This window comes from Andrographis paniculata, unplaced genomic scaffold (genome assembly GCF_009805555.1).
Source record: "Andrographis paniculata isolate CXL003 unplaced genomic scaffold, ASM980555v1 Contig82END, whole genome shotgun sequence".
Lineage (NCBI taxonomy): Eukaryota > Viridiplantae > Streptophyta > Magnoliopsida > Lamiales > Acanthaceae > Andrographis > Andrographis paniculata.
In genome coordinates this window covers 2284236-2299459 of record NW_026137620.1, presented here as the reverse complement: position 1 = coordinate 2299459, position 15224 = coordinate 2284236, and the positions used below count along the sequence as shown (strand labels likewise).

Here is a 15224-nt window from a genome sequence, read left to right as displayed (position 1 = left end):
TAAATCACAACATTCTCGTAAGCTTCATTTCGAATCTCCTCCAACTCTTGCAACTGCAATTTCCTACATTCTCTAGTAAAGACTAACCAGTAGGGCGACATCCCGAGCGGAGTTTTATATGCAGTTCTGTATGCCCATAACGCATCCTCTAAGCGTAAACTTCAATCCTTCATATCTGGCCTCACCATTTTCTCTAGAATTCCCTTTATCTCCCGATTAGAAACCTCTGTCAGTTTGTTTGCGGATGATATGACGTTGAGACCTTTTGAAGAACTCCATACCTGCGAAACAATGCTGAAATGGTTTTGTTGCAAAAGTGTGTGCCCCGATCGCTTACAATTGACTTAGGCATTCCAAAGCGAGTGAAAATCAAGGACTTTAGGAACTCTGCAACAACCTTAGCATTGTTAGTTCGGGTGGACTTTGCTTCCACCCACTTCGACACATAATCAACATCAAGTATAATATACGAAAAGCCATGTGAAAGTGAAAATGGACCCATAAAATTCATACCCCACACATCGAATACCTCAACAAACAACATCGGTGTTAAAGGCATTTGATTTCTAGCAGAAATATTGCCTACTATTTGACATTTATCACATGCATTGCAAAATTCATAAGCATTCTTAAATAATGTAGGCCAATAAAATCCACTTTCGAGTACCTTTCTTGCAGTCCGTTGAGAGCCAAAATGACCTACACATTCTAGTGAATGACAAAACTTCAGAATGGATTCACACTCACTTTATTCGACACATCGTCGAATGACTTGGTCTGCACATCGTTTCCACAGGTATGGGTCATCCCAAACATAGTATTTTGCATCAGTTCTCAGCTTATCCTTCTTTGTTTTTTTCCATCTTTCAGGGAATTTATTAGTGGCCAAATAGTTCACTAAATCAGCATACCAAGGAGAAGAACAAGAAATCACAAGTAATTGCTCATCCAGAAAATACTCCCTCAAATGTAGTTCATCATGAACCATAGAAAGACGACTTAAATGGTCAACTACCAAATTTTCACTTCCCTTTTTATCTCGAATCTCCACATCAAATTCTTGTAGAAGTAATATCCATCGTATAAGCCTTGGTTTGCTTTCTTTCTTCGCCATTAGATACATCAAAGCTTCATGGCCTGAAAATACAATTACTTTAGTACCCAACAAGTAAGATCTAAATTTTTCTAAAGCAAAAACAACGGCTAAGAGTTCTTTTTCATTAGTGGAGTAGTTCAATTGGGCTCCATTGAGTGCTTTTGATGCATAGTAGATTGTCCATGAAATATTTCCACTTCTCTGTCCAAGTACAGCTCTCACTGCCGTGTCACTTGCATCACACATAATCTCAAAAGGTAAATCCCAATTTGGTGGTTGAATGATGGGCGGTGATGTCAACAACTCTTTAATCTTGTCAAATGCCTACTTACACTCTTCATCAAACTTAAATTGAACACCCTTTTGAACCGACGATAAAATCCTTCGAGAAAGCTTTAATGAACCGACGATAAAATCCTGCATGCCCTAAAAATGAACGCAAATCCCTCACCGAAATGGGATAGGGTAAGGCAGAGATAATATCAATTTTGGCTTTATCTACCTTTATTCCTTTTGATGAAACTAAATGTCCATGAACTATTCTCTTTTCTACCATAAATTGACATTTTTCCCAATTCAAAACTAACTTTGTCTCTCGACACCTTCTCAAGATCAAAACCAAATTATCTAAACAAGTATCAAAATTATTTTCATATACACTGAAATCATCCATGAAAACCTCAATAATCTTTCCTACATATTCAGAAAATATGTTTTCTATACACCGCTGAAATGTCGCAGGGGCATTGCACAAGCCAAATGGCATCCGCCTATAAGCAAAAGTGCCAAAGGGACAAGTGAATGTCGTCTTTTCTTGATCCTCCGGTGAAATCGCAATTTGGAAATAACCTGAAAAACCATCTAGAAAGCAATAATGAGATCTTCCCGCTAGTCTCTCAACCATTTGATCAATGAAAGGTAATGGAAAATGATCTTTCTTTGTGACTGAATTTAGCTTATGGTAGTCGATGCATTGACGCCAACCGGTTTGTTTCCGAACCGGGATCAACTTACCATAGTGGTCAACCTCAATCGTGACTCCCGCCTTCTTTGGGACAACATGAATTGGACTTACCCATTGACTATCCGAAATTGGATAGATGATATCGGCATCCAAGAGCTTCAAGATCTCTTTCTTTACGACTTCCATCAACTTCCATCATAGCAGGATTCAACCTCCTTTGAGCTTGCCTTATTAGCTTGGCATTTTCCTCAAGCACAATCTTGTGGGTGCAAAGAAATGGGCTAATCTCTTTTATATCAGCTAACGTCCACCCAATGGCTTCTTTGTGCTCTCTCAAAATTTGGATCAACTTCTCCTCTTGACTAGGAGACAATGTAGCAGATATGATCACCGGTAATGTCTCTCCAACTCCTAGGAAAGCATACTTCAAGTTCGAGGGCAATGGCTTCATCTCCAAAGCCGGTGCCTGCACAACAGATGACAACAACCCCTTATCAGATTTTGTTAAAGCTGAATTAACCACAACATACCTTAATGTTTCATGCGGCAAAGATTGCAAAGCCCGAATCATTTCCTCCAATGCACCACTCATTGGCACTTTATCCAAAGAGTTCATATCCAAATAGTTTGTGAGTGCAATCTCCAATTCATCCTTTCCACTCAAGTCAAAGACTTCCTGCACATTTTGAGTAAGAACATCTACACAACACAAAGTATTAGGCTCCACAGGATGTCCCATTGCATCAAAAATATTAAAATGAACCTTTACACGTTCGAACTCCATGGTCAGTGTCTCTGTTTTAACATCTATCTTTGTTTGTGCGGTGCACATAAAAGGTCGTCCAAGAAGAATAGGTGAAGGATTAGGTGAATTATCATAATGCATATCTAAAATGTAGAAATCAACTGGGAATATTAACTCATTCACTTACACAAGAACATAATCAATTATTTCTTCAGGGTAAGCGTTAGTTCTATCAGCTAGTTGAATTATTATCCCAGTTTCTTTCAAGGGCCCAATGTTCAAAGAGTTAAAAATAAACTTAGGCATAACATTTATGGCTGCACCTAAATCTAGCATAGCTCTTTTAATTTCCATTTTTGTGGCAATTTTCTTTGCAGCACAGTGGACACAGTCTCTCTAGCTAACATTTTTTCGTCCCCTCTCAACTTCTGTTTCTTGGTACACAAATTTCGCATAACGGGGGACTTGCTTAATTGCATCGAGCAAATGAATACTTAGCTCTACTTTCTTAATTATCTCCATGATCTCCTTGTCTTTATCGCTCTTAGCCGGTTTTGCTAACCTGTGAGAAAATGAAGCAACATTAGCATTTGATTGAATAGGAGGTTTAGAATTCACCTGATCAGTTGACTTGTTCGCTTCTTGCTCAATCTCCTCTTCAGTTTTCTCTTTTTGTGCAACAATCTTCAAACCTTCTAGCTCCTTACCACTTCGCAAGACCATTGAACTAACATTGCTCGGGTTCATGTGGGTTTGAACCGGTAGCTTGCCTTTCTCCCTCTCTTTCATATCCCTCACCTCTTTCACAAATTGAGACATTTGATCTTCCAAGTTTTTAATACTTGCTCTTGTCTCTTGTTGAAATTGCAAAACAAAAGAGGCAATAGTTTTAACCATATCGTGCAAGGAGTTACCAGGAATAGAAGCTTGAGACATGGTCCTTTGTGGTTGTTGTTGTGTATGTGGTTGAAAACCCGGTGGTTGTTGTTGTCCAAAGGATTGTTGATTCTGATTCCCATATCGAAAATTGGGGTGGTCTCGCCATCCTGGATTATATGTGTTTATATATGGATCATAAGCCCTTCTTTGTGCAAATCATGCATCATTCGCTTCCACCTTTTGTGTCAATGTAGGACAAACATCCGTAGGATGCTCAACACTCGCACAAATCCCACATGGCTTCACTTGAGCGTTCCCTACAGAAAGTTTTCTCACAAAAGCAATTAGCTCATTTAATTGTTGTTTCATATGAGAACTTACCTCGGCAACTTTTTTCACTCCCATGACATCCCTTGGCCCAAATTGTTGAGAGTTCATAGCCATGTCGTTCAGCAATTCCCAAGCTCCTCCACTGGCAGCATCGATTATCCTACTGTCAATAGAAGTTAGTCCTTCATAGAAATATTGGATTAGAAGTTGCTCAAAAATCTGATGTTGCGGACATCTAGCAATTAACTTATTAAATCGATCCCAATACTCATATAAAGACTCCCCTGATGTTTGTTTGATACCACAGATCTCTTTTCGAAAATTTTCAGCCCGGGATGCGGGAAAGAACCTTTCGAGGAACTTGCGCTTCATATCTATCCACGTGGTCACACTCTCGGCGGGCAAGTTGAATAACCAATCATTGGCTGCATCTTTCAAAGAGAATGGAAAAGCTCGAAGTTTTATCTGCTCCTCAGTGATTCCCGGTGGTTTCATGCTCGTGCACACCACATCAAACTTCTGCAAGTGCTTGTGTGGTTCCTCCCCTGCCAAGCCATGAAAAAACGGCAATAAATGGATTAATCCAGATTTAAGCTAAAATGCCGTATTATAGGCTATAGCAGAAAAAGTAATACACAAAGGATGTTGAATTAAATCGGGAGGAGCTAGCTCCCTCAGAGTTCTCTGTCCTTCCATTGGATGTGTCAGAACTTCTTCAACTTCCTTGGCTTCTTTACTTTCGTCGGAACTAGAACTGTCAGTCAGTTGGATAGCTAAGTCAGGTTTCGGCGACTCAATTTTTTTCTGTCCTCTTTCACTCTCTAGCTTCTTTCCTTAAACGGTGTGCAGTCCTTTCGATTTCTGAATCAAAAACTAATTCACTTGTACGACCAATTTGAGGCATAAATCATTAAGTGAAAATTAGAGCTAAATAAATAAAAGAAACAACTAAATATAAAAAATTCTTATACTGTTCCCCGGCAACGGTGCCAAAATTGCACGCGTGTCGCACAGCTGAAAAATAAAGTATCAGTTCCTACGCCACAAAAAAAAATTGCAAAATGCAGTAGTTCAGTGAGTAGGATCGTCTCAGCAGGGAACAATAATAATATTAAATATTCGTTTATTTATAATTATACTATATATATTGTAGACATTAAAAATAAAATATCTAAATTAAATTAAATATCATTTATTTTGGAAGAAAATAAAATTCCAATAATATAAATATATGGTATTTAATTATGCACATATGTTAATTTTTGTACAATAAATATCAACCATTAATACAAAAATATGCTTAAAATGGAAGATATCGTACAAATATTACGTGCATAAATAGAGCCATAATAAATTTGGCAGCAAAATAAATTAATCTTGTCAATAAATGAAGTATATAAATTAATATCTTCAAAAAAAGGCAATGATATAAAGATCTTGTCAATAAAAGAAGTATATAAATTAATATCTTCCAAAAAAGGCAATGATATAAAGATTTTGGCGAGAAAGGAAGGTGCACAATCAAATCCGTCAAAAATGGAAAACAACATCTGATGGAAAAGGAAAGATTATAAAATCTTTTCATCCACGTGGCACTATCCGAAAAGGAAGCCAAGGCTACCCTCCCCTATAAATAGGAGCCTTGGCCAATTCATTAGACACCGAAGTTCATTTGAAGACTCGCGCAAGGGTAAGTCTCTTTAGACTTTCTGCAATGTTCTTCATTGTTCTTCGTGTTCTTCGAAGCGTTCTTCGTCAAAAAGTCACCGATTTGGACAAATGATCCAATACTGGTTGGCAAATTGATGGAGTTAACGTTCTTCGTCGTATGTCCGAGCCGGAGGAAGGATCAAAGCTCTCAAAGCCATCGAGGAATCCATCAAAGCCAAGGAAGAGCCTTCAAAGTCGCTCCCAAAGATTCAAGATGTTCGTCGCGTTCTTCATAAAAGGCGCAAACCAGGCCCTCTTCGATCCAAAAGTCAAAGGGACATGCCGCCAAAAGCGTTATGGAGCACCAAATCCCTCCCTCAATGATCAAATTCCGTCGGATCATCCAAAGGAGTCATCAATCCAAAATCGACGATCAAAATCGCCAACACAAATACCAAAGTTTCCTAAAAGCCGGCGAAGTCAAACCGAAGACCAAAATCCCTTCGGATCAAAGAAGCCATCGAAAACCAAGTTGGAAAAATGGATCAACCCGGAGAGAGAATCAAAGGGTCCGAATAGAGAATAGGACCCGCATATATTTAAATCAAATGTAATTTGTACGATTCTGTGTTTATAAAAAAATTTAACACAATTTTTTTTGTTTACATATATAATGGGGGGTTTTGATTTATCACTCTACATAAGGAGAAAACAATTTTTCTCAACTAAATAAAATAAAACAAAATGAAAGGCGGATTACCAAAGATGATTAAATTCTAGCATAGACATGAATTTTCTATTCGGGATATAAATTTTGTTCATCAACTAAAAATCAAGTTCATTGACTAGTTGGATAAATTGGTTATAGTTGATCTACACGCGTCCACAACCAACCTTTTCTAACTTTGTCGATAGCTAAGGTACGACCGTTAGCTATTTCCCTAATCGAGTGAGAATTCCATGTACGACCGTAGCTTTACTGACTCAACAGCTTTAAATACTAGAAAGGCCCAATTCAATTAAACAAAATTTCTACGCGAATTTGTTTAAAATTGATTCTAATTCTTCCCTAGAGTATTCCTCTAGGTTGCTACACCAATTGGAAAATTACACAATTACGAGTGCCAATCTCCAATTTAGCTACGAAATCTCAAATCAATACCTGCACAATAATCAATTTAGGATTTCTAAACTTATAAATTAGAAGAATTAGAAATACCCAATATCGATGAACACCAAATTAAACAAAATCAAGTCTCACAAATTCAATCTCAAACATAAATCCACACCTACGCTAGAAATGAAATTACTCAAAATTCATAGAAATTGAAAACACAAAACAAATAAAGAAGTTCATCATGCCTTCAATTTTGAAATCGACAAAGAAGAACAATATGAAAATAGATTAAGAATGACCCGAAAAGTCGCATGCAATCCTCCTCCAAATTCTCCTCTCTTCCGTGCTCTTCTCTGTCCCTTTTTCTCTTTAAGAAAAATATGTCGTGGTAGTTCCGTTCTCTTCCCCTATTCAATTGCAAATCGTGTCTCTACAACTCCATCCCAAGATCCCCTTTTAAATAAATTTCCTTTGCACTTCAATCCTCACATATTTTTTATATTGTTAATTTACTTCGAAAGGCCTTTTTGTAAATTCCATATATCTCACATTGTGTTGCGTGATCACGCCTAAAGCCTTCGTACGTTCTGCTCAATATCTCCCAAATACACCCCAAAACATGTCAACTTCATGAAACCTATTATGCAATCAAAAGCACACCATAAGTTGCATATATACGAAATTTTGTATCTCAAAAGTCGTCCAAAACAAATAAAATACCATTATATACAACACATATCAACACTCAATCGAATGAAACCAAATATATATATATATATTGTACCAAAATTTGGATAAACGTTTATGCAATTCAAACGGAGTTTGATTATATGTTGATTCCGTATAATTCATTCTCATATATATCTACTGTGCGGATTTTGTTTGAAAATCTGATTTTTTTATTTAATTTTATTTTTTTAAAAAAAATCAATATGAACGGAATTATCCAAAATTCAAAATCCAAATCATAATATCCGAATCAAACCGAAAATTCCAAAATTGCATGTATTTTAAAAATTCACAATTTTGATTATTTTACTTATTTTTATACTTTTTATTAACATATTAAATATATTAATATATACTTATGTGTTTTATATTTTTATTAAAATATTAGTATATGTTTAATAATAATATATATTATATATTTTTGGACTTCAGAATAGTTTGAATTTTTAGTAGAGCTAGTTATATATCCTAGTACAAATGTCCACATTAATTATTAATTAGTGTATAATACAAATAATTATAAATCAAGATAAAATAACTAAATAATTTGTTTGAAATTAAAATAATTATAAATTATGTAATTTAAGATGTGATTAAATTATATAATTATTTTCAATAAAAAAGAGAAATTATGTGAGGTAGAAAAAAAAAACAAAAAAACAAAGAAAAAATGAACATTTTTTATAGACGAAAGAAATATTTATGTATCTTTGTCCAGTATACGGTGCTAAAGCTTAAAGCACTCTTTGGACGTTCAAATAAAAATAAAAATTTCATGGGTTCAAGATAAATGTAAGGGTAAATACCCATTTTCAATATATCCATTAATAACAATTTTTTATTTGTTAAATAATTTGAGATATTTCTATCTAATCACACCTAAGAATAATTGTACTGTTTTGTTAGTTAATTTAAGAATATTTGTTAGCTAATCATATAATTTCAAATATGTGATAATTGACAACAATAAATAATATCAAAAGAAGTTAATATTAAATGTGCTTGATTATAATTACAATAAACATAAAAAAAAAAAAAAAAACTATTAATATTTAAGTGCTCAATGATGATCATGTTGGTCTTCTCCAGGTTCCCCGGGGCGGAATCCAGATCACTTAGGGCACATGAGCATTTTTTTCTCATTATGGTGGACCAAGGACAGAAGCGCCCATTGCGGTTGTACGCCGGTATAGCCGAGTTGAGACATTCCTCCATCGATTGCAGTAATTCCCTTCTGAAAGCAAAAAATATAAAAGAAGTTTAAGTAAAGGTTGATAATAAAATGGAACATTAATACTAAATAATATATGTGTCATACCCTTGTACGATTTGCCTTGGCGCTGCAGTACTCACGACCGTCGTAGTGTTTTGTATGCGCCGGCCCACTCGTAGGTATCCCATTTATCGAGACCCTATAATCATTATTTGTAAATATATATAAGAATATATGTTTGAGTTCTTTCAAATTAATTACTATACATAAATCAACATTACCGTTTTCATCGAGACCCACCGTATAGGGTGAGGATTGGGTGCTGAATGAAAAAATTCAGCACCCATGCTGAGCACTTAAAATTTGATGATGTAGAATTATGTTAATTATTTTAATTAATCATATAAATTAAAATAATTAATTTTAAGTGCTCAGCATGGATGTTAAATTTTTTCATTCAGCACTCAATCCCTCCCGCATCATATATTGTTGTTGATCTTATAGACATCCGGATTGTTCATATAGTAATTCAGAAAGTCCTCGGCAACACTAATAAATTCTCTATTTAGAATAAATTCTCTATTTAGAATACCCTTAAACATTCTATTATACATTCATCCCTTCCTTGGGGTTGCCATATCTATTAAATTCGTCATTGAGTGTTATATACACGACAACAATATTTTGTTAATTCTACAATTTCCAAATAATGAATACCATTCAATTAATTATTTGAATAGATGTTACGAAGGTAGGTAGGTGGTTGCTTTTGAAAGTAGTTTCATGTTGTAGATTGGAGACATTATTGCATCGTCAATAGTACAAAGTAGTACTCCCTCCGTCCCAAACACTCTGTAACATTTCATTTTTTTTTCTCAGTCTTAAACTCACTGCAACATTTCTAAATTTAAAAATAATTAATAATATTTATATACATATATTAATATATACTTCACTTTATCCCATCACATCACTCAAATAAAAAACTAAATAATCATTTCTATCTTCAATTACATCACTTAATATCCAAATTATTTCAAATTACCATACTTAATACTCTCCACCTAAATTCCCGTGCCCAACACAAATATTGCACCGTATTTGGGACGGAGGAGGGAGTATAAAATATAACACAAGTTTCAGTTTGATATGAAATAAAATTGGTTTCATACTGCTTTGAAGAACCACAAATCACAGTAACTACAAATCAAAGTACATAAAGTTAACTAAAGTTGAAATAATATTAACAAAATACAATATCTATATGAAATGAAAACTATCAAAATGAAAACACAATGATATATTTATGCAAAATAAAATTATTAAGTTAACTAGGGTTTTTTTTTTTTCACACACACGCACACCTCCGACGGGAATTTCACCCAACACATGCACACACGCACCCACCCAGGATTGAACCTGGGTTGGATGTCTCACCGTTTGATCTACAAGGATTTGACATTAAGTTAACTAAGTTTGGGATGGGTTGTTGAGCAAAGTCGTCACCCACCCCCCGGACTCGATTGGGTTTAAATTCTTAAAACCCATAACCCGCCTCGGATATTAAGAGCAATTGTCATCGTTACTCTTGCACGTCCATTATATTGATAGAATTGCGCAATTATCTTGGTTTGTCTAGGTTACATTCTGATTCTTTGTTTATAATAAAACTTAACTTTGAACTTGTATGTGTATTGAATTTCATTTTTGCAGCAATTCTAACTTATTAAAGTCAATAATACAACTCATGGTCTGGGCTATACTCATGCGTACATTACATATTGAGTTTCTTTAACTACCCCAAAAAGTAGTCTATTCACAATACCAAAAAATACAAACCAAATGTATTGTCAATTTCCAAGAACTCAAATCTCATAATTGAAACCTCTAATATTAAATTAGAAGTTAATAAACTCATGCAATATATGTTTACTGTTACACGTAATTTCTTATTAATATGTATTTTTTAAACAAACTTTCAAACTTTATAGAAATGCCCTGGGGTTTGTAATCGACAACTTAGGCCCCTCGGACAGACTTCCGATACTTTCGTCTTGTGCCAGGCCTGAAAAGGTTTTTCCCCTGCGCTGCGCACAATGTGCGAGCAAGGACAGGAAGCCGCAAAAGATGCCGTTAACAGACTTGTCTTCGCATGCAAAAGGTGCAACGAATTTTGTCGATATTCTAACTGTTGCAGCTCTGGTTCTTGAGCAGAGACTATACCTGAATACGGCGGCATTCATTATACTCTTGTCCGATAGGAGAGACACTGAAAGCACACTGCCGCTTGCCTTGGAGAGTACTCGAGAAATGGCTATGAGCGCCCTTGAGGAATTACCATTAGCAGTCTATCCTCCCCGTGAATCTTCAGATTATATCAATAATTACTTGAAGCACCCGTATTTCCGGTCTACGCCTTTGGCATTGGTAAACATCACGAGCCTTTTGAAAAAGTAGACTGATTTTAACGCCGGGTTGTTCAATTAGTAAGCGTCCTTCTTCGAAGGTATATTTGGAAAATCTCTTCTTCAGCAGCCCAGCTGGTTAGAATAGTTTTTTTTTTATCTTTCTGTTTTGAATGTCTTTTGGCACAATGTTATTTCATTCTTGTATTTTTTTTCTCTCGTTTTGGAGCTTTGATATATTTCTTCTATGTCCATGTCGTCTCTAATGATAAGCACTGTTCATATACAATTAGTAAAGGAATAATTCCTTGGTGAACTGAATTCCCTCACAAATTGTTATAATCCCTTACTGTGTTGGGAACAAATTTCTTCGCAAGTTAGCAATTTTTTTACCGTGTTCTTCGGGTCACTTTTTCCCCCTCTATGTGTTCTTGTTAGGTTAGCTAAAAAATCAGGTTGAGAAAGGCTAAGCCATCTGCAACAAATAATTCTAATCACAAATTTTAAATTTTTAGATAAAAATTACCATATTAGTGAGTACAAATATAGTTATTTAGATTTCTGCCTCAATCCTCTTTAGTCTTATTTCGTAATTATGTTATTATGATTCTTTTAAAAATAAAATATGATGAAACGGTCACTATTCCATAATCATCACATCAAACATGGAGGAGGAAGAAACTTGTAAAAAATCAAGAACCCACTGGACACATCATATATATATTCATCCGATTAACCTGAATTCACTAAGGAAGGATTATATGGTACCTATGAATTGGACTAGCTTCTTCGATCATTCGGATACGTTTGTAATATTTTTTCAAGCTTATGACCACATTATATCGATGCGTGCCTTCTTCACGGTGATCATCTCTATAAAGCTCGAAATATTCTGTTATCAAGGCAAGAACATATGTCACAACAAATTGAATTGTCCGAGCCTATGGATTTTTACAGTGAGATGTGCGAGGTAGCGAAGATATTGGGAAGTATATATGCAATTGTAGGAGAGATTCGGACGAGCTTATGCTCTATCGAAGGTGAACTCCCATGGCTATTAAAAAAGAGGCAGCATCAGTTACCCTGCCTACGCCACACCTCATATGGTTCGGTTCAGTTTGTGAATTCTTCGAGGTTGTAGTGACATAAATAAGCTTTGGAAAAATATTACAAACATATCATAATGATCGAAGAAGCTAGTCTGGTCAACATTCTAATAGCCGGCTCTGGTCAATGTGAACTCCCATAGTTGCAGTGGACTTGGATTTGATTTTCATATGCAATACTTTGAATTGGGACGAAGAGCATATTTTGTTTTTTAGAACAAAAAAAAAAGTTTGGATATGTTCGAGGGAAAACTAAGTCCAATGCTTTGCGGTAGGACTTAGTCTCCACTCCACCAGTATCTCTTTACTCTTAGCAATATTTTGCTCCCATTGATTTAGTAAAATTTTGAATTGAAATAATTGTTTGATGTGATATAAATATGTACTGATACGATGTTTTGAATATAAAATTTAACTTTAGTGTAATATAATAAATAAAAATTTAGGTGTTTGATGTGATAGTTTTGGAGGAACAAAAATATTAGAATAGTAAAACATAAAATCAAATCACACAAGTAAACACACCCTGAAAGACAATTTATTTGAGTTTACGTGGAATATAATTATAGTAAATGACATTGCTAGAATAAAGGAAGTGACAAGTACTTAAATATCACTTGCTTAGTATATATATATATATGTTTCTTGATGAATTTCATGTCAATGTACATATATTAATCTTCTTAGATGATTTGATTCCCAGCCTTAATTTCGATGAAACTTCTAAACCTCATACTGAAGATGCTAAGTAGTTTGGCATAGAGCAATCGATCTTATAACTCTAGATGATCATGAAGGCTGGTGACTTATAACTCTTTGTTAGATTTTCAAAATTCTCAATTTTTTCTTAAATATTAATTATTAGTATTTTTAAGTAAGCGGTTATACATATAGGATGGAAAAGATATCTTAATTTTTGATAAACTCTCTATTAAATATCGAAAACCTCACTCTTTCACTCTCATATCATATCAACTGTGTAATTACAAACTGCTTGACTTCAATTCTCCAAGAAATTCACAAGACCAGCATCAAGAAACATTCATGGCTTCTTCTTCTTCTTCTTCTTCAAGAAATCCTTCTTCGTCTACTCAACCCGTAAGTTCTCTTCCTAAACTGATTGATTTGATTTGATATCACTTTATAGATACAATATCAGTATGCTTCCCACAACCTGTTCGTGTTTCCATATATATTTATTGGTTTTCTAGTGCATCTTGTTGGATACTTGAAATCTTGTTGACGATCTTGATCTGATTCGAAAATGCCTCTTGATTCTTTAAATCTTGTTGGAATGATCGTATTGTGTACTAGTTTAATTCTTACATTGCAATGAACCAAGCAGTGAGTGTTTTCTACATTTTTGCAGCAGAGAACAGACGATGGCGAGCCCATTTTCTATCCTGACGACGAACCTCTGCCCTTAAATCAAGCATTTTTCATTCCAGGTTCTCGCGCACCTAGAGTTGCTGTTATGGGCATTCCCGAGCGCCCCTTTGTCATTGCAACAGCTCCGCCCGAAAAATTTTATGTTCTTGTTCGGATAAAGGCACCATCAATGACCCAATATAGGGACCATCCCCTGCAGCGAGCTCCTATTGATCTTCTTATTGCGCTCGATTTTAGCGAAGGAATCGAAAAACAAGCATTGGATCATGTCAGAGATGCCCTGGGGTTCGTAATTGACAACTTAGGACCCTCCGACAGGCTTTCGATAGTTTCATCTTGTGCCAGTCCTGAGAAAGTATTTCCCTTTCGCAGAATGTCCGAACATGGGCAGGAAGCCGCAAAAGATACCGTTAACACACTCATCTTCACAAAAGGTGCAACGAATTTTGTCGATGTTCTAAAAGTTGCAGCTCTGGTTCTTGAGCAGAGACAGTATCTGAATCCGGCGGCATTCATTATACTCTTGTCCGATAGGACAGACACTACAAGCACACTGCCGCTTGCCTTGGAGACTACTCGAGAAATGGCTATAAGTGACTTTAAGGAATTACCATTTGCAGTATATCCTCCCCGTGAATCTTCAGATTATATCAATAATTACTTTGAAACACCCGTATTTCCGGTGTACGCCTTTGGCATTGGTAAACATCACGAGCCTTTTGCGCTGCATGAAGTATGTTTGGCAACAGGCGGCACTTACTCCTACTTGGAAAACTACGAGATTCTGCGCGATGCAATCGCCTGTCGCATCGGAGCCCTGCTCAGTGTAGTCGCACTACAGTTTTGTTTAACGCTCACGCAAGGCACTACTGGGGTTAATATTCTCGACATCCACTCCGGGGACTTCTATAACAACAATCGCAAAGAGGATACCTCGACAGGTGAAATCAAAGTAAGGCACCTTTTCGCTGATGAGACGAAAGAATTTCTTATCCAAGTGACTCTCCCGGAAAACAGATTGGCGCGTAGGGAGACATGCCTTGGTTTGGTCTGGACATACAAAGATTCTGTGGTGAATGATGGGAGAGAACACCTATATTGCGACACTGTCGACATTCATCGAACACTCGTCGCGCCGCATACAATGTCAGACCGTGTTCACAGCGACGTTATACGGACGAGGGAATGCCTCTATTGCTCGTTGCGCATTCACGACGCCATAAGGACCTACGAAACCAAAGGGCTCATTAAAGCGAGGGAATTTTTGAGCTACCAAATACCAGAAATTAAAGAAAGTGAAAGTGTCAGCAACGAAGACGAGCTGAGTGTTTGGATGCTCATGCAGATACGAGAGGTAGTAGAAACAATGTTGGAAGGCAGCGGTTCGTTTAGAAATGGAGGAATTGCTATGGCGCTATCGACTCTGAGTTCGCACAACACGCAAACGACAACCATTTCGGGTAGCCAAGTCCCCGGCACTGAAGTTCACTTGTTCCAGCCCTACGGGACGCCCAATACTATGGCTATGGTGAGGAAATCGACATTACAACAACCACGTAGTTCCGCTCGTGCACACCATTAGATGTTTCTAAGCATCCAAT

General features: G+C 36.1%; 1 protein-coding gene across 1 annotated transcript; it reads right to left on the bottom strand.

Annotated features, from left to right (window-relative positions):
* Nucleotides 1–748: 748 nt before the first annotated feature.
* Nucleotides 749–3741, bottom strand: LOC127241238 (uncharacterized). Its single transcript, XM_051260169.1, has 4 exons — nt 3211–3741; nt 2317–2736; nt 1548–2249; nt 749–1420 (listed from the first exon to the last, which is right to left on the bottom strand). The coding sequence occupies exons 1-4, from the start codon at nt 3739–3741 to the stop codon at nt 749–751; spliced, it is 2325 nt and encodes a 774-aa protein (XP_051116126.1).
* Nucleotides 3742–15224: the final 11483 nt, after the last annotated feature.